Genomic DNA, 27,852 nt, shown 5'->3' on the forward strand with positions numbered 1-27,852 from the left:
TGTAGTCTTCAAAGGAAATCTTTGCTGGCCTGTGATTGGTCAAATGTTTATCACTGAGCTGCCTCCAATTTTACTATGAGTCCAGGGGTGTAGAGATCGTAAGTGGTTGGAACCCCTGTAGTATCGAGGATGCCCTTACCCAAACCCTAACCCTAACCCTAGTTGGCTATCATTGCGTCAAACGGCAAAACAGTGAAATGACTCTCCACGGTTATCATATATTATGCAGGAAATCTTGCATGTTTGGTGTTTTTCATTTCAACATATTTTATTAATAACAAAGGGATCAGACAACAGGCAAGCCTATATATGTTTGGTGTTGTAACCTCATCTTTGGCCATCGGTATATATTTAATGTTATTAATTTAGTGTTGTTTAAAGATGCTCCACCGCCGACAGAGCATAAAGGATATTCATCATTTGAACAATAATTGGCGTTTAATCGTATATATAAATGCATAATTAACACAAAAAATAACATAAACTAATTTATTTCGCCTTTGGTGCATGCACAAACATTACTTCATTCTATATTAGATATAGTGCCAAGGTATTTTTTCGGGATGCAATTAATTATTTTTCATATTTTTAACTTGAAGTAAAATTAGAAGCTCAAACTTTTCAACGGTGGTAATGGTGTAAAGTAACTTTTATAACTGAAGAAAAATACTAAATCTGCTCCTGTTTTTGATAGTGAAAAAAATACTATTTGTCAGCGGTGGAGCATCTTTAAGAAACCTTTATGGTTTGCTCCGGAAAGGTAGTGGACCTGTCAAAATTACTCTTGAATACAAATACAATCGCGAAGAGAAGTGTTGTTAGGAAGAATGTGCTATGGTTTACATCTGGGAATTCTTCTAGACATCATGATATGCTAACAACAAAAATATACATATAAAAATGAAATGGCCATGGTATATCTATGGATGAGAATGTTGTACAGAAAAAAACATGCGTGTATTGAAATTGAACATCATGCACAGTAATTCATTAGTGTACACACGTGTGTATATTATCACAGAAGTGATACACGTGTGTTATCACGCGCATTAATACATTGAATACTGAATACTTCCCGCGAAGTATTTTGTGTGTGAATACTGTGCCCCGCCTGAAGTAATTTGTTTACAATCAAACCAGTGGAGCAACACGCACTAACATTATTATACATCAGAAATCAGGCACTACACTACTCCAGTCCACATATGCCACATGAAATACGTATACACTATGGAATCATTCAACAAGCAACTTGGAAGATGGACGATATTGGTACTACGCTAATACAAATGTGGATATATCTGTTCCAAGCATTGTATGTTTATAATCACCTAACAACAAACCAGCAGCACAAAGTGGTCTAGCACGCTCGTAGCTATCATCTCGCTAAAGGATCAACAAAGTTACAACAGAGATGTGCTGCGTGACGAAATCTATCGGATCTGTGTATGTTGTTTTGACTTTAACCTTTGATTAGTTCAAGATGGATTCCTAAACAACTGAAATGGATGACGTAGTAACTGTCAAAGTGGTTGCTGTATGTACAGTGCTTGCAATGGCATTGTGTGGGACTGTCTATATCCTAGTTAGGGTCGTACTTTACAAGTCTGACCCCACACTTCGATGTATCTACAGGAGCATCCTCATCTCTAACCTTCTAGCCATGTTTACCAGCTTCACCAACCTACTCGTGGGCACCATTTCAGGTAAATATGTTAACAGCTCATATATGTGATTAAATAACATAACGTACATGCAGGTAAAAGGTAAATGCAAGGGAAAACAGAGTTAAAAATAACAAGTCATGAAAATAATTGGTTTATAGCCATTGAAACTACATACTAGCCTGATAACTAGCTGTTGAGCAATGTAGACGTAAAAACCGTTATAGGTCAGTTTCCATAGCAACTGATTTAGGTCAATATCAACATAGCAACCTTGTACAGGTCATTTCCATAGCAACTGATATAGGTCAATATCAACATAGCAACCTTGTGAAGGTCATTTCCATAGCAACTGATATAGGTCAAAATCAACATAGCGAACTTGTGAAGGTCATTTCCATAGCAACTGATATAGGTCAAAAATCAACATAGCGAACTTGTGAAGGTCATATCCATAGCAACTGATATGGGTCAATATCAACATTACAACATTGTGCAGGTCATTTCCATAGCAACTGATATAAGTCAATATCAACATAGCAACCTTGTGAAAGTCATTTCCATAGCAACTGATATGGGTCAATATCAACATTACAACATTGTGCAGGTCAATTTCTATAGCAAATGATAAAGGTTGATATCAGCATAGCAACAGTTGTAAAGGCGAGTATGTACATATCATCCGACTTAAGTCCATCCCGAGCAAATGGTATTGGACATGAATAATCACCCAGTCACTGAAAGGGAAATATAATCAGAGTTCAGAACGAGTCTAATGTACTGGTCATGACATTTTTCTTTTCCTGTAAAGATGTTTTACAAGCAATATGACCAATTATCATTGACTTTTTCGGTAAATACTAAAGCCGATATCATTATAATGGCATCACGACTATCGTTAACAGTGTGGTCTGAGCTTTTTTCAACCAACGATATATGTGTACCATTAGTAGAAAATTCGTGCCAGGTCTCTGTGGGTTTCATTCTCGATATTCCAGGGGTTCCGATCACTTACGATCTCTACACCCCTGGACTATCTCATAGTAAAACTGGAGGCAACAGAACAGTACCGGTAATTCAGTACTTTGATGTACATGAAAAGAGACGTATAACGGTACACTGTGGTTGACTGTGTGACTTTGATGTTAGGCGTCGCTCTCTCTGTAGTCTTCAAAGAAAATCTTTGCAAGCCTGTGATTGGTCAAATGTTTTCCGCTGAGATGCCTTTAATTTCACTATGAGATAGTCCAGGGGTGTAGAGATCGTAAGTGATCGGAACCCCTGGAGTATCGAGGATGTGTGGGCTTTAGTTCAATAGAATCTCCGACATATTTTACTGAACTTCACAATTGTGCATATTTCTATTAATACGTCTTTGTATGATTTGGACTCATTTGATGTAATATAAAAAAGGCGGCCGACATCAGAACCTTTATCATTTCGCTTACTTCTGTCTAAATTCAATAAAGCCTTCCATTTGATATTATCAATCGCAAAATCTGGAGTAATTTCCGTTAATCTTCGGTCATTTTCGAGAAATTTCCAGTAATCTTTGGAAATAATTACGATAATTTCCAAGGATTGTCGGAATTTTCTCCGAAAGGTTGTGATGGAAATGGTATCCCCTCACTTATAACCCTCAATTTTACAAGTTTTTGTAGGGATAAATTGATCAGTATTGTTCTTTATCTTACCTTTGTTTTGGGGAGTTTTAACGTTTTATTATCATGCCCTGGTGGTAAGTTGTAAGAAATGTATCTGCTGCCCCTATTGCATGATCGTAAAAGGCGACTAAATTTGGGATATTATCTTTTCTTTCTTCTTACCTTACTTTCTTCTTCCTAACTTCTTTTTAGTTTAAGGCCGTATTTTGTCGGTTGCTTGTATGATATATACATGAAACAATTTTGGTGTCACTTTTGTGAGATAGCACTATAATTTATAAAGTATGTAAGAGATGCATCTTCGCTAGCCAAGGCTTCTGATTATGCTGCACTCCACGAACGTTAACGGAATCAGAAGCCTTGGCTAGCGAGGATGCATTGGTAAGAAATGTAGCTATCACAAGGAGACTATCGTAATGTACGTCAATCGCAACATCTCGGAGAAATTTCCGGTAATCTTCGGCAATCACCGATAACTTCCGAAGATTGCCGAGAATTTCTCCGAGATGCACAACAATCTACCGACCCACACATGTTCCCATCTGCCCACGTATTCAGGAAAACTGCCTTGTATTAAATGAAGTTCGATATAAATGTTGTTCTGACGTTTTACAAAATCATTTTATCTCCAGCTAAAGTAGCTTGCCCCTCAATGGCACAAATTCAGCGTCAAATAACTCGCTATAAATATATGTTGCACTCACTTTCACGGTCAAAGCCATTATAATCCTTTTCCTGGTGTACCGAGGCTTTGCCACATCTGATTGTGCTGTAAAAATAGGATCAAATAAATTAGATCTGGGAGAAACTCTGCTGTAGTATAGAATATCTACTTAATCTTGTACAGTTCCCGGACATTTACCCTAATGCATTAATAACACACCCTGGTTGTCGTCTTTTGTAATTTCCATCATATTCTTGTGTAGCACTCCCTAGCAGTTCCTTGTCTTGAAAACTTTCATTATCAGAATTAACGACAAAGTGTATAAAAAAATATGCCCACGGTCATGTAGTGAGGTTGCTCGAGATCGCATATATAGAAGTTGGCCGCACAGGGGGCCAATTTATTGAAAATGGATTTTGTCATACATATTTATAATGGTGATCTGGATGGACTGGTGAATATATGCGATTTTATTTTTAGAAAATATATTTGGAAAACAAATAAAAATCGAGGTAATCGAATGAGTAATAAAACATAACCGATATCATTTTTTTTCAAAATTCATCAATCAACAAGCGCCATACTCCGGAAGATCAGCATCCCGAACTTCAACAATCGATACGCGCCATAGATTTCTTTGTAATCCTGGTCAGGTCGCAAACATGAACCATGGACTCCGGAAGAATTGGTAACCCTTACTTCAAGTTAACTGTGACCCGTCATACCGATAGAAACATCTCTGAGATATTTTCGGCAATCTTCGGGAATAATGACTAAATATAGAGTAGGTAGTCTTGTTCACCTGGCATGTCCTGAGCATCTGTTGTATTTATTTGAAATAAATAATATTACAAGATGGGGTTCTTCAATGTGATAGTACTATAGTACTATGGACGAACATGCCACAGCCTCCCAAAATACATATGGCGGTGCACTTACCACACACAATACACGTACATGGGGGATAATTATACATTACCTTAGCTGTTAGTATAAATAGGGCGTAACTTAAGCATACAGTATTAAACTAAGCAAACAACCAATACAAAACCAGCTTATTTTACAGTTTTCCATTGCTTTAGCGGTCAAAGCATTAATACAAAAATGCGAGTTAGCTTGATGAATTAGATCTTGGGCGTGGATATTAAACGAGTATGAACAAATAAGTAATTTACTTTGTGTAATCTCCTGTCCGCACAAACACATTGAATGGACAATCTGGACAAAGGATTGATAGCTTCCCTTGTAATCTCATTGTAATCATACTTATGTCGGTAGTAGCCATCTTCGGAAGCACCTATAGGCTACGATACGGATGCGTTGTAAGGTATGAAGCTAGCCAACCAGAGACTGGTGTGTTTTAAGCCGTGTTCTTATCTTTTTGGTCACAGATTTATTTAGCAGTAGTGGCTGTATTCGTCTAACGAATTAAATGTAAATGAAACACAGTGATATGAAAAGTCCCCATGCAATATGTAACGGGATTGGATTGGGTCGATCATCGGTGACAATTACCCGGCACCATAAAACGATTCTCGGATAGATTTTTTACTCAAGTATATGGTTTTACATAGATTTGAGTAAAAAATCTGTGGTTGACAGCTCGTTGCTGAGGATGCCGTTTTCATTGTCCGTTGTCTGGACTGGCTAGCATACTAATTATACCAGTGTAATGTGTGACTTTCCGCTACCAGTAGTCAGGCAATCCCCAAATGGTCATTTTGTCTATTTATAAATTGTCGATGTTCAGCATCAAGGACAAGACGGGGAGGACTAAACAGCTGCATGGCGTCCATAACATCACTGACAAGATGGGCAAAACGATAGTGACCCTAACATCACTGATGAATCCTAGAAAGACAAAACAATTTTAGTGACCCTAAAATCACTCATGCGTACTAGAAAGACAAAACGTTGTGTGATGACCATAACATCACCGAAGAGTCCTAGAAGGACGAACAAACGACGTATAATGTCCCTAACATCACTAACAAGTCCAAGAAAGACAAAAGGATGTGTGATGACCATAACATCACTAACAAGTCCAAGAAAGACAAAACGATGTGTGATGACCATAACATCACTGACGAGTCCAAGAAAGACAAAACGATGTGTGATGACCATAAAATCACTAACAAGTCCAACCAAGAAACAAAACGATTGTGAGACATAACATCACGAAGTCCTAGAAAGACAAAACGATGTGTGATGACCATAACATCACTGACGAGTCCAAGAAAGACAAAACGATGTGTGATGACTGACCATCGAAAGACAAAACATCACTAACAAGTCCAAGAAAGACAAAACGATGTGTGATGACCATAACATCACTGACGAGTCCAAGAAAGACAAAACGATGTGTGATGACCATAACATCACTGACGAGTCCAAGAAAGACAAAACGATGTGTGTGATGACCATAACATCACTAACGATTTGTGAAGTCAGTGACCATAACATCACTGACGAGTCCAAGAAAGACAAAACGATGTGTGATGACCATAACATCACTGACGAGTCCTGGAAAGACAAAACGATTTGTGATGACCATAACATCACTAACAAGTCCAAGAAAGACAAAACGATGTGTGATGACCATAACATCACTGACGAGTCCAAGAAAGACAAAACGATGTGTGATGACCATAACATCACTGACGAGTCCAAGAAAGACAAAACGATGTGTGATGACCATAACATCACTGACGAGTCCTAGAAAGACAAAACGATGTGTCAAAACGAGTCCTAGAAAGACAAAACGATGTGTGATGACCATAACATCACTGACAACTCCTAGAAAGACAAAACGATTGTGATGACCATAACATCACTAACAACGTTGTTACAAGTCCAAGAAGGACAAAACGATTTGTATGACCAAAACATGACATCACTGACGAGTCCTAGAAGGACGAACAAACGACGTATAATGTCCCTAACATCACCGAAGAGTCCTAGAAAGACAAAACGATGTGTGATGACCATAGCATCACCGAAGAGTCCTAGAAGGACGAACAAACGACGTATAATGTCCCTAACATCACTAACAAGTCCAAGAAAGACAAAACGATGTGTGATGACCATAACATCACTCACTGACGAGTCCTGGAAAGACAAAACGATGTGTGATGACCATAACATCACTGACGAGTCCTAGAAAGACAAAACGATGTGTGATGACTATAACATCACTGACGAGTCCTAGAAAGACAAAAACGGTTTGTGATGACCATAACATCACTGACGAGTCCTAGAAAGATAAAACGATGTGTGATGACCATAACATCACTGACAACTCCTAGAAAGACAAAACGATTTGTGATGACCATAACATCACTAACAAGTCCAAGAAAGACAAAACGATGTGTGATGACCATAACATCACTAACAAGTCCAAGAAAGACAAAACGATGTGTGATGACCATAACATCACTGACAAGTCCTAGAAAGACGAAACGATGTTTGATGACCATAACATCACTGACGAGTCCTAGAAAGACAAATCGATGTTTTGTGACCCGAACATCACTGTAGAGTCCTGGAAGAGCAAAACGATACAAGGCGCCTCTCACATCACTGACGAGTCCTGAGGGACAAAACGATGTCGGATGACCCTAGAACAACTGACGAGTCCTAGAAGGACAATTTAACTTAATGGTCTCCCTAATGGTCTCCCTTATAACAGTGACAAGTCCAAGAAGGACAATTCAACTTAATGGTCTCCCTTATAACACTGACAAATCCTAGAAGGACAATTTAACTTAATGGTCTCCCTTATAACAGTGATATGTCCTAGAAGGACAATTTAACTTAATGGTCTCCCTTATAACAGTGACAAGTCCAAGAAGGACAATTCAACTTAATGGTCTCCCTTATAACACTGACAAATCCTAGAAGGACAATTTAACTTAATGGTCTCCCTTATAACAGTGATATGTCCTAGAAGGACAATTCAACTAAATGGTCTCCCTTATAACAGTGACAAATCCTAGAAGGACAATTCAACTTAATGGTCTCCCTTATAACACTGACAAGTCCTAGAAGGACAATTCAACTTAATGGTCTTCTCCCTTATGTAGAAACACTGACAAATCCTAGAAGGACAATTCAACTTAATGGTCTCCCTTATAACACTGACAAGTCCTAGAAGGACAATTCAACTTAATGGTCTCCCTTATAACACTGACAAATCCTAGAAGGACAATTCAACTTAATGGTCTCCCTTATAACACTGACAAGTCCTAGAAGGACAATTCAACTTAATGGTCTCCCTTATAACACTGACAAGTCCTAGAAGGACAATTCAACTTAATGGTCTCCCTTATAACACTGACGAGTCCTAGAAGGACAATTCAACTTAATGGTCTCCCTTATAACACTGACAAGTCCTAGAAGGACAATTCAACTTAATGGTCTACCTTATAACACTGGCGAGTCCTAAAAGGACAATTCAAATTAATGGTCTCCTTTTTAACACTGACGAGTCCCAGAAGGACAATTCAACTTAATGGTCTCCCTTATAACACTGATAAGTCCTAGAAGGACAATTCAACTTAATGGTCTCCTTTTTAACACGGACGAGTCCCAGAAGGACAATTCAACTCAATGGTCTCCTTTTTAACACGGACGAGTCCCAGAAGGACAATTCAACTTAAGGATGTATTCTTCTGTGGTTTCAGTCCCGTTAAAGTCTCGTTTCGACATAGATCATAAACGTTATGAGATTTTCAAATACGATTTATCAATATCTGTAGCATGTGGTCTGTAGCAAATTTTGTCAAAATATTACATTTCTATTTTTAGTAGATTTTTTTACACAGCGATTTTTAGAAATGGCCCATTTGGCGGCCATTTTGAAATTGTGTCTTTTTTGGCTTTGAGAAGAGCCATCGTTTTCCCATTTTTTACTTAATTTTTTTTTTACTTAAATCATCACCGCGTCAGCATTTTCAGTTGTATCGAGTTAATTTTTGCTGTAAATCTTCACTGGGTTCATGTTAATTAAAATATTGAACATTAATGTGTGAAATGATACACTTTTGTCACTTTATTTTTACATTTAATGGTAATTTGAGCACTTTTATTTTTTAGTCAAAAATATTGAAAAATAACATATATTTAAATGGGGCAAAAAAGTAAGCACACGGACCCCCCATTTTTCTGCCTGATTTAGAAAGAACAACCCTTTCCCTATTGATATGCAAACTATTGACAAAAGTTTAATACCAGAACTTTTTCTATAAAGTATTAAATTTGACAAAAATGGCTGAAAATGGTGCATTTTGGAGCTCAAAATTAAGGGGTAGGGGTAGCATATGTTGTTATTTTGAGAAAAAAATATGACTCTTATTAATCATAACTGATATATTTTTAATGAAGACTACTGGAAAATAAATTCTACAAACATCCATACATATCAAACACCTCATTAGGAAATTATGGCTTTAAATTCTAGTGTATGTGGTCAAAACGGCGAAATTCCAATAAAATCCACTATTTTGTCATTTTGGTATCTTTGAGTGACAATAACTCAAAAACGAGCACACGGACATATGTTTTTTCTTCCATTTTCTTTCATGGTATGAACTCCTCTTTCCAAAAATTTATATGAGAAAAAAAGTTTAATACAAGAAAATTTTGACTTCTCAGAGGAGTACATACTTAATGGTCTCCCTTATAACACTGACAAGTCCCAGAAAGAGAAAACACCAGTATTGTGCCCCATATGCTGTTAATGGTGTCCCTACACTGGCCAGAAAGACACAACAGTCGTATGGCGCACAGGCGCTTGCAGACCATATTATTTATTACTTATATAGTCAGTTTCTGACCCCTATAAAGGCACAGAGGTTCGGTAAGTTTTATAGGGTGCGATAAAGGCCTATGTTGCTGTAAAAATTATGATGGAATATGGCTACTGGTTAACTCTATAAACTAATAGGGTATATAGAATTATAACCAGTATAGCCTATACCGTTATACTGTTTACAGTAGCTTTATATATATGTTATGGTCTACAAGCGCCTGTGGTATGGCGTGCTTAACATTACCGACTTGTTCTACGTTTATTGTAAAAGGACTGCAATGCTGTATAATGTGCCTATCATCCATATCTTACAGTTTAGGTCAAGAGAGGTGCTTTTTTGTACATTCCTTACCCGTCTCGTTATAAATCAACTTGGATTACTCGTTGTTCAAAGACCGAAAAAATGGGATGGTAATAATTGATGAAAATCAATTCCCAAAAGAATTGTCTACACGCAGAATACAAATACATAAATATTCTGTATTTTGTCGTATAGAATTATCGATTTGAAGCTTGTGTCACTTTCGTTTTACTACCGATACTCTCTGTTGCATTCTTATGCCGTCTTTTATTTTTATTTTCCGAAGCCTTAAGCTAGCCAATTTGAAACAAACCACGGTTTCGAAACAGCGATATCAAACTGCACAAGTGCGCCTTGACAACCGTTAATGTAATCCGTCAAAACCGTTGCAATGTATTGAAGGACAAAATTGATGTGAATAGAAAAAAATAGTAAAACTAATTGGAAATATTGACAGCTCTTCCTTCCTGTGGTGGCGTTACTTCAGGGCAATAACTCCAGATTCCTCTAGTCAGCCAAACTCAAACGTCAGGGTACAAGCGTTGGCTTGGGGCTGTATTACGGATTCGAAGATCAAACGTCACCTTCACCGTTTCTGGTCAGGTCAACAAGGTTAATATTGGGCTTATTTTAAACAATAGCTTTGACAGGGAGTAGCTACATTTCTTTAGCATATTTAAATGTGCAGCACAGGAGACATACATAGACTTCCACGGAACATATGTCATATGGCGAGTTTACTGGTATGACGAACATAGGTATTTAGCACGCTGATAAGTCAAAGACCCACTATAGACTAATATTTAGCACGCTGATAAGTCAAAGACCCACTATTTATCTATTATGGCCTGGTTGAGAGGGCACTATTGCCTCATAGTATTGTCGAGGGATGGAATAGTGCCCGAGCCGAAGGCGAGGGCACTATCCCATCATGAGACAATACTATGAGGCAATAATGCCCTCTCAACCAGGTCATAATGGGTTTAGTACATCACCCTGACATGAAACCGTTTTCCATGTCATCGCAAACTTTGAGAAGCACGTCAAGCAATAGGCCTACCTCGCAACGCTATCTTCATTTCCACACCACGTTGTTACATTAAAAGTACAACATATAAATTGTGGCAGAGATATGGGATTCTATAAAAACGGGATTCAGCTTCATGAAAATTAAAAGTAGATCAATATAGAACATTAGTGAACAGTCTTCTGTAGAAAAGCAAGATTTGCTTCCATCCCCGCACAAAACAGCCTGTCCGCCATCTTGGCGTCATGGTCGAAGCGCAACGTTATAATGACGTCATGATACATTCACGTTCAATTTCGCGCCACTTCAATAGTGCCCGCTTGCCCGGGCACTATTGCAAATAGTTTCCATGTGTGTAGCCAATCAGAATCCAGTATTCTGTCACGTGATGTACTAAGGACTAATATATATTAGTCTATAGTGGGTCTTTGACTTATCAGCGTGCTAAATACCTATGATGACGAATGAGTATTTCCTCAGATTGTGTTGGGAATATTGCTGCAACGTAGTATACTCGTAGGTGTTAGGGAGTTTAGAAAGTAACAAAACCATGCATATATCCAGTCGGGTCGGGATTTCTCAGATGGAAATGAGAAAATAAGGGAAAGGGTACTGAGAGGACGAGATCAAGGATCCAATATTTCTCGTCCTTTCTGAAGTAATCCCTAAAACCATTGGTATCTTAGTAATTTAAAAAAAAGCTGTACACCATCTTGATATACTGTTCATCAGGCCTTCAACGATAGCATGTAATAACAACTGATGTGATTATTTACCTAGCCTAGTGTTCAGCGATATTGTCCGTAGTTTGTCCATGTCTTTATTTGTGCTCTTTGTTTGTGTTTATTTGTACATTTATGACCTTTCGTAAGATGTATATTATGTAGCTGTGCGTGTTCGTTCAGTGTCTTGATAAAGGGTGCAGATGGCATCGAACCTTTGAAAATAATTTTGCCCACACTGTTAGAATTACTTCTTTGCCCCATATACTTGTATACCAATGACTGTAATTTGTATTGTAGCTATCTTCAAGATTAAAAAAATACCTATTACATCTTTATTTTATTTGTGCGGTGTTGCGTTCGAATTGAACAAATGAAATCAAACAAACGATAATTCGGAAACATACATGATAGCTAGAAATAAAGCAAAGGCATCTTTGACAGATGCATCAATACAGTACAAATAGAAAAGGAGTTGAAACGAACAAAAAATAGTTAAATCAAGGGCCCATTCCAAAGGTATATAGAGTAGGAAAATGGTGTCAGAGAAACTTAGATAATTATGAGATTTCAAGTGTGTTAACTTTAAAGAACGACATATGTGACATACCGGAATCTACTACAATTTACCTCATGTGAGCACTTTTAGACATTCAAATTACCCAAGAAGAAGTGTTCAAGAACCTGTTAAAATTAGATGTACGTTTAAAAGTTTTGTCCAGGACCAGACGATTATATCCAAAAGTTCGAGAGGAATCTGCTGAAGTATTAGTCTCCCTCTGCCAATGATTTAATTTATCAGTGCAAGAAGAAGTTCTCATTAGAATGGAAAGAGGCAAATGCTACTTCACACTTTGAAAACATGGAGGAAAGTCGAAAATTACAGACTTGCAAGTTTAATTAGTGTTATAATAAAATGGAGTGAATGCTCAGATCAGAATCGTTGATGAATAATTCGGCTTCGTAAAAAGGAGATCTTTGAGGTCCTTCATGGAATTTTAGAACGGTGTTTATCAAAGTTACACATCTTCGTCTTATAAAAAGCTAATACATATTTAGTTTAGGTGGATATCATAATTCCAAGAAGAAAAACAAAGTGTGAATGGGTAGAAATGCATAGTGGGGTTCCTCAAGGGTGAACTCTGGGTTCCATCCTCTTCATCGTATACATTCCAAAACCAATACTTGGGAAATCACAGATGTTTGTAAATGATAAAAACTTATTGGAACATGAAACCATCTAGAAAATCAAATTCAGTGAATGATAAAAACTATGGCATCTAAACATTATATTTCTTTGTAAGGAAACCACATTTCGAGTTCATGCGCGAAGATTAGAATAAATCCGTCGCACGTGGTCAGATTTATTTTATAATAGTGAGAAAGTCCTCGGAGTTTCATTCGATATGGAAGTCTGCACGAAGCTTACTGTACAGTGACGCTAGACAGTGATATATTTATTTCTCTCTACAAATCGCTAATTCAACCGTAATTGTATATTCTGGTATATTCTGTGACAGTTTGGAATCCAATGAAGAAGATAAATGAGCTAGAAGATGCGTAAAGGCGTACCACAAAACAAATACAATGTCTCCGGGAAATACCATATTTAGACCAGTGTTTAGAATCCTGTTTAACAATTTACATGTAAATGAGTTTTAACAAAACGAGTAACGCACCAAACGGATTCCTCTGAACGAAGAGGATACGGATTCTCTGGTCAGTATTTGTGCATTATATATGTAAAAGGAGCGGGTCGATGTGGTTTGTATATAGTGTTATACGGTCTCTGTCACTTAGCTGACGGACAATGCTACTTTCCACGCCGGAGACCCTGGTTCGATTCCTGGTCGAGGCACTCGACAGGAATCATATGTGCATTTTCCCTGTTCTTCAACATATATTTGTATAAACGGCATTTTCATATTGTCTGGATAACATATGGTTAGTCGACAATCGATATAATAAAATCAGTAATACGACTTCAGGGAAATTATGTCGATTCAAGATCCAAATACAAAATGTAGAAGACGCACGGGTAAAAAACATCATCGAATAAAGGTCTTAAGAAAAGTTTCACGCGCCAAGCGTTCTTAATTTGGCATCATGCTGGTTCGATACAACAACAAAAAAGGTTTTAAAGTTACTACCCGCATGCGTAAGTAAACTGCTAGACTATTGATCGGCACTGTCACATTCATTAGCTTTTAACGGAACAGTCTGCACGGAAGCTCCCCCAATACTATCAATACTTGGCGTAAAAAACACAACATCTCTATTTATAAGAGCTTTAAGAAGACGATTTCAAGCTTATTTTAACATGTCCTTTAAATGTTATATTGACACTATGACAACATGAAAAGAAAGGCATTTGAGTAATTTTCTCTCTCACAATGTATGGTAATGAAACGGCATGAATGCGCAATCAATCCGGTCCAATTCTGTACTACTTGATTGTTTGATTTCAAGGTAGGTAGATGGCCTATGGTTAAATGGTTGTTTTGACGAATACAAATGTGTATTGGATATATACTATAGAATATTTGAAAACATCTTAAAGGGTATACCGCTGACAAATGGTATTTTTTTCACTATTAAAAACAGGAACAGACGATTAAGTATTTTTCTTCAGTTGTAAAAGTTACTTATTTTACACCATTACCACCATTGAAAAGTTTGAGCTTCTAATTTTACTTCAAGTAAAAAATATGAAAAATAATTAATTGCATCCCGAAAAAACTCCGTGTCATTATATCCTATATGGAAGGAAGTACTGATTGCGCATGCACCCAAGGCGAAATAAATTATTTTATATTATTTTTTTGTGTTAATTAGACATATATATACGTGATCAAACACCAATTATTGTTCAACTAATGAATATCATTTATGCTTTGTCGGCGGTGGAATATTTGAAAACATCTTAAAGGGTATAGATATGAAGATTTCTTCGGAGAGAATGAAAGATTTACCGGATACTGAAAAGCCGGCCCTCAGCATTACACTATATATTGAATTAGATATTCCCTTCTGGGAGACATAACACTGATCATAAAGGCGATTGATAGTGCTGCGTTTGATTCAACCGTCACATAACCAAATTAAGCGTTTTAATAAATTGGATGTATTCATTAGTTAGACGACATGGGGCGATGAAGACATACATTTCTGACTAGCCCTCCGGCGCCAAGGTTATCAAGTTTTGTCCCCATCAAATTGCTGTCATCAATCCCAAGGACCAATCAGATTCAGTATATCGATTGTGTTTATGTACGTTTTGCCAAACAAGACCGACATCATGTATTCGTCTCACTATAAGTAACTAAGTCAGTAAAGCTGGCAACTCGGTGATTAGATTCGGAATGGAAATGGTATGTGGTAGGTATGGAGAAACAGCGAAATGTCGGAGTAAATAACAATACGATTCACTGTGAACAGCCATTTGTGCTGTTGGTACTCACATTCAAATAAAAACGAAATGTGGTTTGTTGATATGTGCTGTTGAAATAAAAATGGACCAATGTGAAGGTAAGCCTATTCGAAGCGAGTCGTCAAAGAGAGCTTATCAAAGTGAGGTCAAAGTTGAGGCAATTTCAAAGAGATCCGATATCAAAGTGAGGCACTTTCAAAGAGAGCCAAGATCAAAGTGAGGCAGTTTCAAAGAGAGCCAAGATCAAAGTTGAGGCAATTCCAAAGAGATCCGCGATATCAAAGTAAGGCACTTTCAAAGAGAGCCAAGATCAAAGTGAGGCAATTTCAAAGAGAGCCAAGATCAAAGTTGAGGCAATTCCAAAGAGATCCGCGATATCAAAGTAAGGCACTTTCAAAGAGAGCCAAGATCAAAGTAAGGCACTTTCAAAGAGAGCCAAGATCAAAGTTGAGGCAATTCCAAAGAGATCTGCGATATCAAAGTAAGGCACTTTCAAAGAGAGCCAAGATCGAAGTAAGGCACTGTCAAAGAGAGCCAAGATCAAAGTGAGGCAGTTTCAAAGAGAGCCAAGATCAAAGTTGAGGCAATTCCAAAGAGATCAGCGATTTCAAAGTAAGGCACTTTCAAAGAGAGCCAAGATCAAAGTAAGGCACTTTCAAAGAGAGCCAAGATCAAAGTGAGGCACTTTCAAAGAGATCCGATATCAAAGTGAGGCACTTTCAAAGAGAGCCAAGATCAAAGTGAGGCAGTTTCAAAGAGAGCCAAGATCAAAGTTGAGGCAATTCCAAAGAGATCCGCGATATCAAAGTAAGGCACTTTCAAAGAGAGCCAAGATCAAAGTGAGGCAATTTCAAAGAGAGCCAAGATCAAAGTTGAGGCAATTCCAAAGAGATCCGCGATATCAAAGTAAGGCACTTTCAAAGAGAGCCAAGATCAAAGTGAGGCACTTTCAAAGAGATCTGCGATATCAAAGTAAGGCACTTTCAAAGAGAGCCAAGATCAAAGTGAGGCAGTTTCAAAGAGAGCCACGATCAAAGTTGAGGCAATTCCAAAGAGATCTGCGATATCAAAGTAAGGCACTTTTAAAGAGTCAATTTCAAAGTTGAGGCTATTGTAAAGAGATCCGATATCAATCCAAAGTGAGGCAAATTCAAAGAGTCATTTTCAAAGTGAGGCACTTAACAGGGAGTCAAGATCAAAGTGACGCAATTTTAAAAAGAGCAAATATCAAAATGAGGGAATTTTAAGAGACTCAATATCAAAGTTCGGGCAATTGTATATGTAAAGTGATCCGATATCAAAGCGAGACTGTTTCAAAGTAAGGCAGTTTTAAAGAGGCCCGATATCAAAGTGAGGCAATTTTAATGTGATTTAATGTCAAACTGAAATAGTGACAAATTGTATAGTTTAAAGCTGAGAGGACCTAAAGTGAAATGAGGAAAACGTACCAATAAAGACATATTAAGTCTGTCAGCTATACGTAGTACATTGTTGTAGGAATGCTTCTTTCTTCGAACGTTCACGGAATTCAGCCGAACGACAAACTTTTGAAAATCCAAAATGGATGTTGGTGTGACAGTCAAGGTGACAGTTATCAGTATAGGGCTTCAGGTGTTTGTTATCCTGGGATTAGTCACTGCAGCAAGACTCTGTGTATTCCGGAACAAAACCATCACGGGATCACTCCTTCGATTGAGTTTAGTGATGAACCTGTTGTCAGGGACAACCAACCTGGTTTGGCTGTTAGTCGGCACCATACAAGGTTAGTAAAGTAACGTGGACAATCAAACCGGTGGGCTTGGTAGTCGGCACCATACAAGCTTTAGTTTGAACAATCAATCTGGTGGGACTGGCAGTCGGCGTTTTGTTAATATATGTCAGTGTCAAAGTTTCAGAATGGTTTTTTTACTATACGGCAATGTTTATGCACCTTTGGATACACTGCAAGAAATTGATGAAAAACTAGTTTGTTATAAAAATGTAACATTAAGTAGATCTATATATATTTGTTATGATAATGTAATATTTACTGTATTTGTTTTCAAAATGGTTTACTAGGAGGTGATCTAATCCGTTTGACATTTAACAGTATCAAGGGACTATATATTTGTGTATACTGTTAGAATTTTTAGAAAAAAACCAGTGGATTTTCCCGTCTATCGATTTTCTTGTCTAACATAACAAAGCATGTCCTCAAATCCATTGTGATTTCTCGTTAATGTGGACAGCTCCATAGTCTAAGAGCAAGCTTCGGTAGTTGTTCAGCTGGGCGTGTTGTCTTATGTCTAACCACAGGTTTTCGTTTCGTTTAATATATGTAAAGTAATATGAGCGATGACTTAGTCGCCTTTCGCCGGGCAGCATATGTAAAGGATCCAACACGCGGAGAACAGTACGGGAAAATGCTCGAAGTAGGGATAATCAATTGAAAAGCGAGTGATCAATTGATGTCAATTAGTATATTTAACGTTCGTTAATGCCTTTGGGATAGTGGGTCTGTAGATAGGTATCCAGAATATCTCTCGATCGACGCTTGGTTTGTGTCCAGTAGGAACAGTGCTCAATTGCAATCACCTTCATGTCTTTCCAACTATGGCTGGGTAAGTTGAATTGTCTGGCATCCTTTACATATGCTGCCCGGCAAAAGGCGACTAAATTTTGCTTCTTTGCCAACACACCGAGGAGATAGGCGACTAAATTTGCATCCTATACCAATGAGCACTATATATAAGTTCGCCACACATTTGACGTCACATGTGGCACGCTTTTCAGTCATCGCTCATATTTTAGCATTCTGCCGAACAGCATGGATACATTTTGGTAGATCCGGCCTTCGGATGCCATTTGCCGAAGGGTAAATTGCGCTCCATTGTGCTGTATAGTTAAATATTTGTCTACTTTGTCCCGCATTACTGTTCGTATCCTATCATGTAATCTTGTTCGTTTTGTAAGCCTTGAAAATTTGACAATTTTCTTTGTCCACACGGTTGGAATGACTTCCTTGTCCCATATAATAATGGGTAATATTTACCAACTGTTATATGATTATCTTAGAAAACGAAAAGCTGTGCTGCAATAGTAACCTCGTGTGTACTCTTGGTAATTGCTCCGTGACACCATGTGTGTTTCACCTTCCCACTTGAACCATAACCATGCATTATATCTTTGGTCACGTAGGAGCTGATTATTCAGAATGACCCCTTGGGTACCATCGAGCGTATTCAAATACAAACCGTATTTCTTTTGTCCAGAGAACGTTTGCAAGATGGTGACTTCTCCATAATTAAAGCCACATTATACGTAACAAATTCAAGTTAAATTCGACTCCGATATCGTTAGTATTTGTAGATGTTGTTGAAATTAAGATATATCAAAATAATATTTATCATGTTTTTTATAACTTTGGTACAGCAGTTGTTGAAAGTCGATACATGTAAATACGCCTTCATTTTAAACTGGTCGCCATAGAAATTACGGTTATTGCCGAACGGAAGTCGGAAAGTTCATGACCCGTTTTCGGAAGAGTTCAGACAGATGTTACGTAGTTACCGTAGTCACTTGACGTCCTCGGCAACGACGTTACAATGTCGGCTAACTTCGGTTTGTTTTACTCAGTGGGACCCACCTAGCGATGTTCAATATTTATTTGATTTTTATCAAAATATTCTGAATCATAATCGCTCATCCTGACTTCGATTTAGTCCTATCTCTGCATGATTTACAACAGGACTTGTTTTTCAACATTCTTCTATATAATGAAAAAAATAAGAAAGATACGGATATTGGGCCTTTAAGAGAGACTTATTACAACCATAGCAATGGTGAAAAGGTTTTGCTTGTTTTTTCCCCCATATGCCTCGGACGCGCAAACCGCCAAAGCAAAGGAAACAGAACAAGAAAAAAGTCGGTCTGGTAACAGTACACGGTAGCAAATTACCAATACTATTTAAGCATAAGTAACACTTTTTTTCTGAATCACAGGAACTTGGACCCTTGGGAACACAGCATGTCAGCTGGTAGGGCTCACTAACCTCGTTCTGACCTCCGGGGCTACATGGATCATGGCTATAGCTGCCGTAGAAAGGTAGAGTAAGACATTGTTTTGTATTTTGTGGTGTGAAATTTTCGGAAGTCATCTTGTTCTATCTTAAAATTTTACGGCCATCTTGTCATGTTGTCCTGACGCAACAATCGCACCAGTGCCAGAGTTACCATGTACAAATAATTTATATTTGCGTCCTTTATCTACTTTTGGGACGATCTTGATGGTGACGTCATGTTTACGAGTTAACGCAAAATTCTTAGCCAAATAGTCGTTGTGTGGCGGTGTAACCAGATGGTCGTTATAAGCACAAGGATCTGAGAATTAGTTACAGATTATATAATTATGGACCCACCAGAGTGCTCTAAGACCATTTTAATCGTTTTAGGGGCCTAGATAAAAAATCGGTAAAAATCACACTTTACTTACATGTAGTACTGTATAATACGTAAAGGGTGGAAAGCTCCTATATTCAAAAGTTATATCCCACCTAGTTTAGTGGCTAAAAAACACATTTCTAGCATATCTTCATAAAATGGTTACTACCGTTGAAAAGAGCGATAATTTTCCTTTCAAAATCATCCTACACATCTATGCAAAGTCTTACTCAAAATTCTTCACAGTCGCCGAGTTAAAATTCTAATCTATCGTAGTAAAACATACATTGCGAATTACTTAAGCACTGTTTTGAAAAGTCGTGCCAAAGTTTTGTTGAATTGATAATGGACATGTTTGTTGAACGTGATCTGATTGGACTGGTGGCTTCGTGACTGTGTTGGTAGTCGTACAACAGATGGTTCCACGAGGACAGAGAGCTGTGATTATTTCGAAACATTCATTTTGATTTCCTTTTGTATGATGTATAAGACGTTTTATAACCTCTTTCTGTGTGAGAGATTAAATGTTAATCCTTATTTTCGGTTGTATGATTTTTCATTTCTGTTTCATTGATTTCCTTCGTAGATAATTCTTTTTGATGCACTGGTTTCTTTTCCGAAGCTTGCTTTGATGGGCAATCCATTGTGTTTGCATCTGTTTTTGTATTAAATAAGTAAATCAGATGATATATAGTTACTATAATCGAACATATTTACAATGTAGCGTGGTTTTTACCCCTTTTCGCGTCAAAATGAGTGTGTTTGCTTATGTATGATAATGCACTAATTTTGTTTTCTGTGACGCACTTTATTGTATTGTTGATATAGCAATCGCATTAATGCTCTAATTCATAATTATAAATGCTTATCTGTTCATTTTTGCGTTAAAATGTGTTTGCGCCAAAATTAGTACAATTGTTAGCATAAGCGTACACTACATCCATCTGATCGTCGCGAGCCTGCCAATAGTATTCATTCCAAATACAACGAATGAAAATAAACTTATATGTGTTTCAATTTAGGTTTCCTGTGATTTCTTCACATTTCGTTTTTCTTCCGGGTATATCCAGTTCCCAGATTTTGTATTTCTATCATTACAGATATTTCCGGTTTCTATTGGCCTCCGATCATCCGTCCACATTTTCCCAGAAGAATGTAAACATTTTAGTGGCGGGTATCTATGTGCTGATAGTACTCGTGGCCACCGGTCCTCTCTATGGCCTAGGAGAATACTCCAACTTCCGAGGTAAGTCATGTCATATAAACGAACATAATAAGATTTTTCGAGGCTGACATTGACATTTTCCAAAAGAAAAAAAAATCATGGCTCTGGAAAATCACGAAAAATGCTAAATAGTCGTCCTGTGGACATACGTTGAAACGTAAACATATTAGATTGTCAAAATCCAAACCTATTGTTCTCGGCTCAAACTTGATTAATAATTTGACTTATGATTTACAGGTCACGTGACACTCACAGTGATGGCTAATTCGACCATACAAAATATATCGTATGCCGACAAGATGGCGGATGAAAGATTCCACATGTCTCTACTTCATCAGGCAACAGTGATTGGTAAAATTCCTGACTCCATCCCATGGTTTGTGAAACATCTAGAACAGGACTACGGAATGACTACGTCACGTTACATGTGGATAGACCGGGGTCTCCAATTCCTATTACGAGCCTGGACAGAGCGACACGCCTGTGCATTTTTGAAAGCGTATCAAACTGACGAACTTCGATCATTTCTGTCGCGTCGCCTATGGCAAAAAGAATTGTTATGGAGTGCCCGGATGGAACATCTAGAATTCGTTGCACATATGGACCAAGATCAGTACAGGAAATATGTGGATATATACGTGCCCTCTCAGAGTGAGTATACATTTTGCAAGACTGGACCAGATAGCTCCTTGATAGCTATATTTAGTTTTATTATTAGCATGGAACTGCTAGCATTTGGTAAGTATGGGATGATTCAATAGAGCGCATCGTAATGAACTTGTTGCTGTCATGTTGATGTTCATCGTCCCATAACTACAAACTAAAAACTAAAAGCTGAAATATTCTTAAGAACGTCTCAAGATATTTCCCTGCTAAAATGAATAAGCCTGTCATTATCTTTAAGAATGGAACAGCCAGTTCAACAGCCATCGCATGTGGTTGTCGGATAATTCTGAGGTCAATATTATATTGATATTGAAGTCTTGATACATGATAAAACGCTGGCAATGATGTTCTGATAACAGTCATATTGGTTTGTTTAAGTTAGATAGTGGGACTGCAGTCAATATAGGTATTATTGGTGTTTCTCAGTTCCACAATACTCTGCACCACCAAGTTTCTCTTTACGACCTAGACTGGATTGCCTGCCGTAGTTTTTCTACTCCCCGCTAGGCTTCGCTCCGAAAATACAATAAATAAATTAGTATTTATGAGCGCAGCCTAGCGGAGAGAATGGGTACTAAGGCAGATAATCCAGTCTATTTACGATGTCATCCTTTTCTCGCGTATTTCGATCCCTGGCTCAAATCCCTCTCTGTATTTGGTCAACAGTGGTAATCAGTCACCGTGCTATTTTACTTTCCGATACTGTTTTCTCTCTTCGTCTTCGCCAAACAAGATGGCTGTTCAGCTGCGCTCACTTCGTTCGAGGCAAACGAATTTCAACATGCTTGAAAAGCTTCTCACTGTTTGTGTATGTAGGAAGCCCCTACACCCAACATCAAGGGACGTTGCAGGTTTACCATAACTACTCTTACTTTCACATTTCCTTGACAGGGGCGTAGGAAGGGGGGGGGGGCAATTGTCCCCCCGTTCCCCAGAATGGAGGGGCAAATATTTCTTTCTGCTCCCCCCATTTTCGCTGAGTGAAATTATCTAAAAAATCATCAAAATACACATTCAACAAAATGCAACGTAAAACTCATCTCACCCGTTCTAAATTGACAAAAAATTTCCCGGGGGAGATCCCCGGACTCCCAAAACACCAATATATATTTATTGGACCTTTGCCCCCCCCCCCCCATTACGTTTCATCTTCTTACGCCACTGCTTGAGGTTTACTGGCTTACATCTCTCTTTCCGTGGCACAGTAAGCACTCCAATTCACAACCTATTTCTCACTCTAAGATCACGATACAATACTAATACTAAGAAAGATCTGGACTATGCCTTACAGGTTACATTTCAGTCGTCCAGACGTCTGTTCTTGCAGCTATGCATATTTTTCTTCTTTGGTCCCTGTACCTGTGCACCTTTTCTTTTATGAAGCCGACGGTCACAACTTTCTTCTTTCTACTTCTTCGTAGTCGTCATCTTTGTAGTGTATATGCAACAGTTCCACTGTTTGGGATCCCAATAAAAAGGTCAAATCCGTCAGCTTGAAAAAGAAAATTAGATATGCATATAGTTCACAAGTGGATATATAAGCTTTCGTGTTGGTGTTATATTTGCGATATATATATACCTTCAGACTTTATCTACATAGTTCATATACATTATTCATTCACAAATTTTACGCGGGAAAAATTATCGCGATTTATCGCATAATAAGCGAAAATTCCCTCTCGCTCAAATGTTCACATTTATAGTAGCAGGAACCATAGCACGAGCTCGAGCTCGCTATCAGACGTAATCTTAATAGTCTCCCGTCATTTGTCAAAATACACATTTTTCGATGATTACTCGGTCAAGACAAAACACATGCATACGGGTTCAATTAAAAACAAAAGACTATTACAAACACACTTTCTTTACACGAACAACCATACAATGGAATGTTATACTCATACCAACTCATACTATCTTCCTATTCCTTTTGATGAATTCAGATGTACCGTTCTAATGCCCAGAAAAAAACCTATAATCATTTATATACATAGTTTTACATACAAATATTGGAAAAAAACATGTTTGATACTTAAGCTTAAATTTTAGCGAGTTGGTTTGTCAAAAACCAAACGAAATTCTCCTAGCACTTATTTGTGTTTCCCTGTGTTAAATGCCGTCTGACAGTATGTTACCAATAGCTCACCACCCCTCTCTTGTCGGATCAGGCACTATTCTTCATCTGTGGAGGTTGGCTGGTTTGTGTAGAACGGCATGCATATATCCTTACCACAACAAGGATTGCAATTGGGCTGGTGGATATCTGAAAATGTTCTTTCTCGTCAAATATCGTTACTCTGTATCCCTTTTAAGCCGCGCGTCTTAACGGACCGTCTCCACATCTTTCATCTTTCTTCGCTCAAGCCTTTACTTCATTCTGTAGCAGAACTTTCCTGGTGTCTGCTTGCTTTCCATTGCTGTCTGTGCATGATTCCAAGACTGCTACCTTGACATACCGCATTGACTAAGGTTATCTCGGCCTGCTTTCTGCTTCACCCATAGTCCTGCTTCCGACGATTTCCTCCCGTCACCACACGGACGTCTGATTATCTTCACTTCTCTATTGACGTCTTCAGTGTCACGATCAGTCGGGTCTTTCCCATCCTGCAATTATATACTTCAATGTAGTAAGATGGTCGCTAAATGTAATTGCAACATTGACATTCTTATATACAAACTGACACTAGCGTAAGAAGGCGATACTACAAGCCAACGCTCCAAGTTCCTGTTGATGGTTCTTTCAAAGCCTTCCATCCTGATACACTATCTTGTACAGCTTACAGCCTTGTTGGCCTCATCATTCAGATATTAGGGGTTTCCGGACTATACCATGGATGGTTGATATCCATCATTACCTCTACTGTTTTGCGTGTTTGCTGCTCCAATCATGTGATGTTGCGGCGGCAGACATACCATTTACCAAGATATTTGAGTCGGTTGCCGCCTATTGATGGGATAGTTTCCGCTTGAATTTCTCAACTTGAACATCTCGACTTCTGTAGCTTGAAGCGTTGACGTTGTCATTTCATCAAATGCAGTCAATACCCACCTAGCCTGGACATATGTTCCTGCCATAACGGTAAGATCGCCCGTAAATCTCTGCTAGTATCAGGCCTCTGTTCATCTTTCCTTCCCTGCTTTTACTAGTCATGAAGAAAAAGGATGACCATTTTCTGTTCATCTTTCCTTCCCTGCTTCACTAGTCATGACGAAAAAAGATAACAATTCTATGTTCATCTTTCCTTCCCTGCTTTTACTAGCAGTGACGACCAACGTGACCATTTCCTGTTCATTTTTCCTTCCCTGCTTTTTCTAGCTATGACGAAAAGGGATGACCATTCTCTGTACCGTGAGATGGAAGGTGCAGTGGATTAAAACATCTTCTATGGGGAAGTGGAAGTGGCTTGAAACATCTTCTATAATTAAGGCATCTCCTATAGGGAGCTGTTTCGTACACATTAATGAGATCATTCCAGACGAAGATGTTTCCACTATCCCACTTGTTTTTCAACATACTATATTTGATCGCAATATACATGCACATTGTTAGGTGTCTCGCAAGTTTTGGGAAGTAAATCTTACCTTCCTCTAGCTGTTCCATCTCAATTAAGTTGGTCTTTTCGTCAAGATCTGTTGAAATATTCAGTCGCTAGCTTCTCTGGTCTATCGCAACTAGTCTTCGAGTACAAAGTTCAATGTGTGTTTGGGGTCGTAAGGAAAGTTATAAAATTCAATCATTAATTATAATAATTATAACATACGTTTTCTGTGTTTCAGGCCTTGGACAATGTACAGTGGATTTTACGTCACCCCATGTGCATGCCACGGTCTGGTCCGGCTATCAACTGGTCATCAACACCCTTCTGCCCCTGGCCCTATCACTCATCGTGTACGTGATATTGTACATGAGAAATCCATACACCATGTCCGCGTTTGATAAAAACCTATCGCAAGAAGACTATTCTAGTCTTCGCGTCTTCTGTACGTCATCTATGACGTCATGTTTTTTCACCGTTATTTACTTTGGTGTGACATTAGCCAATGCTGAAGGGTCGTACATTTCACCGGAAGCGAATTTCGCAGTGACATTTGCATATTATAGTAGTAATCTCGCGATTTGTGTTTGTGTGTGTTGTTATGATAATTTGTGTTTAGCTGGTCTAAAGGCCTCATGTCAACAATGCTGGTTATATTCTCGTGACTCCATTTCTAACGAGATATCCGACATCAAGCTCCGCCAGAGGGCGCTTCCGAGCATGAGTCACCCCAGCAAGGTTCATTTTGGCCAGATCCATCTGTGACGTCACTGGAATGTTTCAAAGGAAATTGTGATCGATTCGTTATCTAATAAGTTAAAAAAATAAGTTAAGAAAATGTGGACAGTACGGAACACCGTAGATGTAAAAGGTGGTGTCCCAAAAATGAAGGGAAAACTCTTTTTTTCTTTTTTCTTTTTTTTTTTACATCATGATGAATTGATGATTTTAGGGTTATTTTACAGCGTTGTCACGTAATTCATGTGGCGGTGTTGGTCGGTTTGATCAGGTATCGTGTAGTCGTGTTGATTACCAAAAGTCAATAACACAAAGCGATCGTATAAGGAATGATTCTCTTTCCCTCAAAAAATTAATCTTACTTTCTTAACTCGATATTAAGGGTAAATGAGTTTCATGTACACAGCAACGTCCTTAAATATTCAACTTGCGAGTTTCACAGTGGAGCTAAAGGTACACAGCTAGCTATGTCAATTTTTATTTTCTCTTGTCATTAAAGCTGACAATACAAGTTAAAAACTATTTATTTGAGATTTGAAAAAAATAAGTTCAATCCCCCTCTCGAGGTCAGCCATTTTTATTCTTATGGCACGGCCTCAGACCACACGTAAATACGTCTTGGGTATATTGTACAGTAGATCTAGAGCCGGTCACGTGTTAGTTGTTACATATTGAACAGCGAGCGTTCGAATGATTGATCGTGTGTGTGTTGTTGTTTTTTTAGGTCAAGATTTAGGTTAATATCTCGAGACCTTCCCTCCTCCTTTCTCAACACGGGCTTGGGACCGGCTACGGCGGAGTTCGATTGCTCGTGTGTGGTTCGTGCGCTTTTTATAATCCAAGCAGAGTAAAACAATCGTGCGCTTTTTAAAGGGGGTTGGCAGGCGTGTCGTAAAACAAAAATGGCGAATGCACTTCCTTAGAAACGCAAGGGGTTGTCTCAAAAACGAATTTTGAAAAAAACAACTTTTTTTGTTTTTATTTTTCTTATCTCAAATGCATATTTTTTTAGTTTCATTGTCGTCAGCTGTAATGTTATGATTAATTTAAAGTGACAATTCGAGGAAATATGTTGCGCATGCTTTAATATTTACGACGCAAATTTTACATGTACCTGTTACAGACTGTTTATCAACGAATAGTAATTACCTCTATATAATTATTAATTAATATTTCTACATAACCCTTTCGGCTTTAACAAATTGGTTTTGTTCATAAGGTTATTAGTTTGAAATATATAATATGCAATAACATGAAAAAAAAATCAATGAAAAATATTGGTTTTACGTCGTCCTAAATACCGGGCGGTAGTTGACTATCACTGCGCCAGACGGCAAAACAGCGAATTGACTCTCCACTGTTTTCATATATTATGCAGGAAATCTTGCATATGCTTGGTGTCGTAACCTTATTTTAGGTCATCGGTACGCATTTTCTGATGTTATTAATGTTTTCTTAAGAAACCTTTATATTTTGCTCCGGAAAGGTAATGGGCCTTTAAGAAAATTCTTAATATTTGATGTTAAAACATTCTAAAATCAGTCAACTCGATGGGCATGAAAGGAAAGTTGGGATGTTACTAAAGAAATGAAAACGTTATGTACTTGTGTCCTGTTTGTTATTTTGACGCCGTCTGCTTTGCAATTTTTGTCGGAATCTTACAGTATATGATTGAATAACTGAATTTTCTTTATATGCTACTTTTGTAATAAATAAGATATGGAAACACCTCTTAAATCGTTTTAGTTTTTTTTTGAAATTTTTCATGAAAAAGTGTCATGTTAAACAGAAGTAGCTAACTCTGTTTGGGAATCGACACGACTGCTTCTTAGGGACTCGTCATGTGACACCCCATCCTCGATAGTCCTGGGGTTACTTTCACTGTCGTTATATCCATCCCTGGACTATCGGATAGTAAAACTGAAGGAAGTTCAGGACTTATCACAGGCCTGACTACCGAGATTTCCTTTGATGTACATAAAGGGAA

The 27,852-nt window shown here is 38.0% G+C and overlaps 1 protein-coding gene across 3 annotated transcripts; it reads left to right on the plus strand.

The window, feature by feature from the left end:
• Positions 1–959: 959 nt before the first annotated feature.
• Positions 960–27,595, plus strand: LOC138329695 (uncharacterized). 3 transcript variants are annotated; one of them, XM_069276950.1, is made up of 5 exons: positions 960–1,706; positions 19,263–19,365; positions 20,801–20,946; positions 21,163–21,576; positions 25,369–27,595. In XM_069276950.1, exons 1-5 carry the CDS (start codon positions 1,505–1,507, stop codon positions 25,890–25,892), a joined length of 1,389 nt encoding a protein of 462 aa, XP_069133051.1. In that variant the 5' UTR covers positions 960–1,504; the 3' UTR covers positions 25,893–27,595. The 3 variants fall into 3 exon arrangements, with proteins under 3 accessions (XP_069133051.1, XP_069133053.1, XP_069133052.1); XM_069276952.1 differs by lacking the exon at positions 960–1,706 and adding an exon at positions 14,788–17,043 and having other exon boundaries at positions 21,163–21,580; positions 25,369–25,662; XM_069276951.1 differs by lacking the exon at positions 960–1,706 and adding an exon at positions 15,769–17,043.
• Positions 27,596–27,852: the final 257 nt, after the last annotated feature.

This window comes from Argopecten irradians, chromosome 8 (genome assembly GCF_041381155.1).
Source record: "Argopecten irradians isolate NY chromosome 8, Ai_NY, whole genome shotgun sequence".
Taxonomy (NCBI): Eukaryota; Metazoa; Mollusca; class Bivalvia; order Pectinida; family Pectinidae; genus Argopecten; species Argopecten irradians.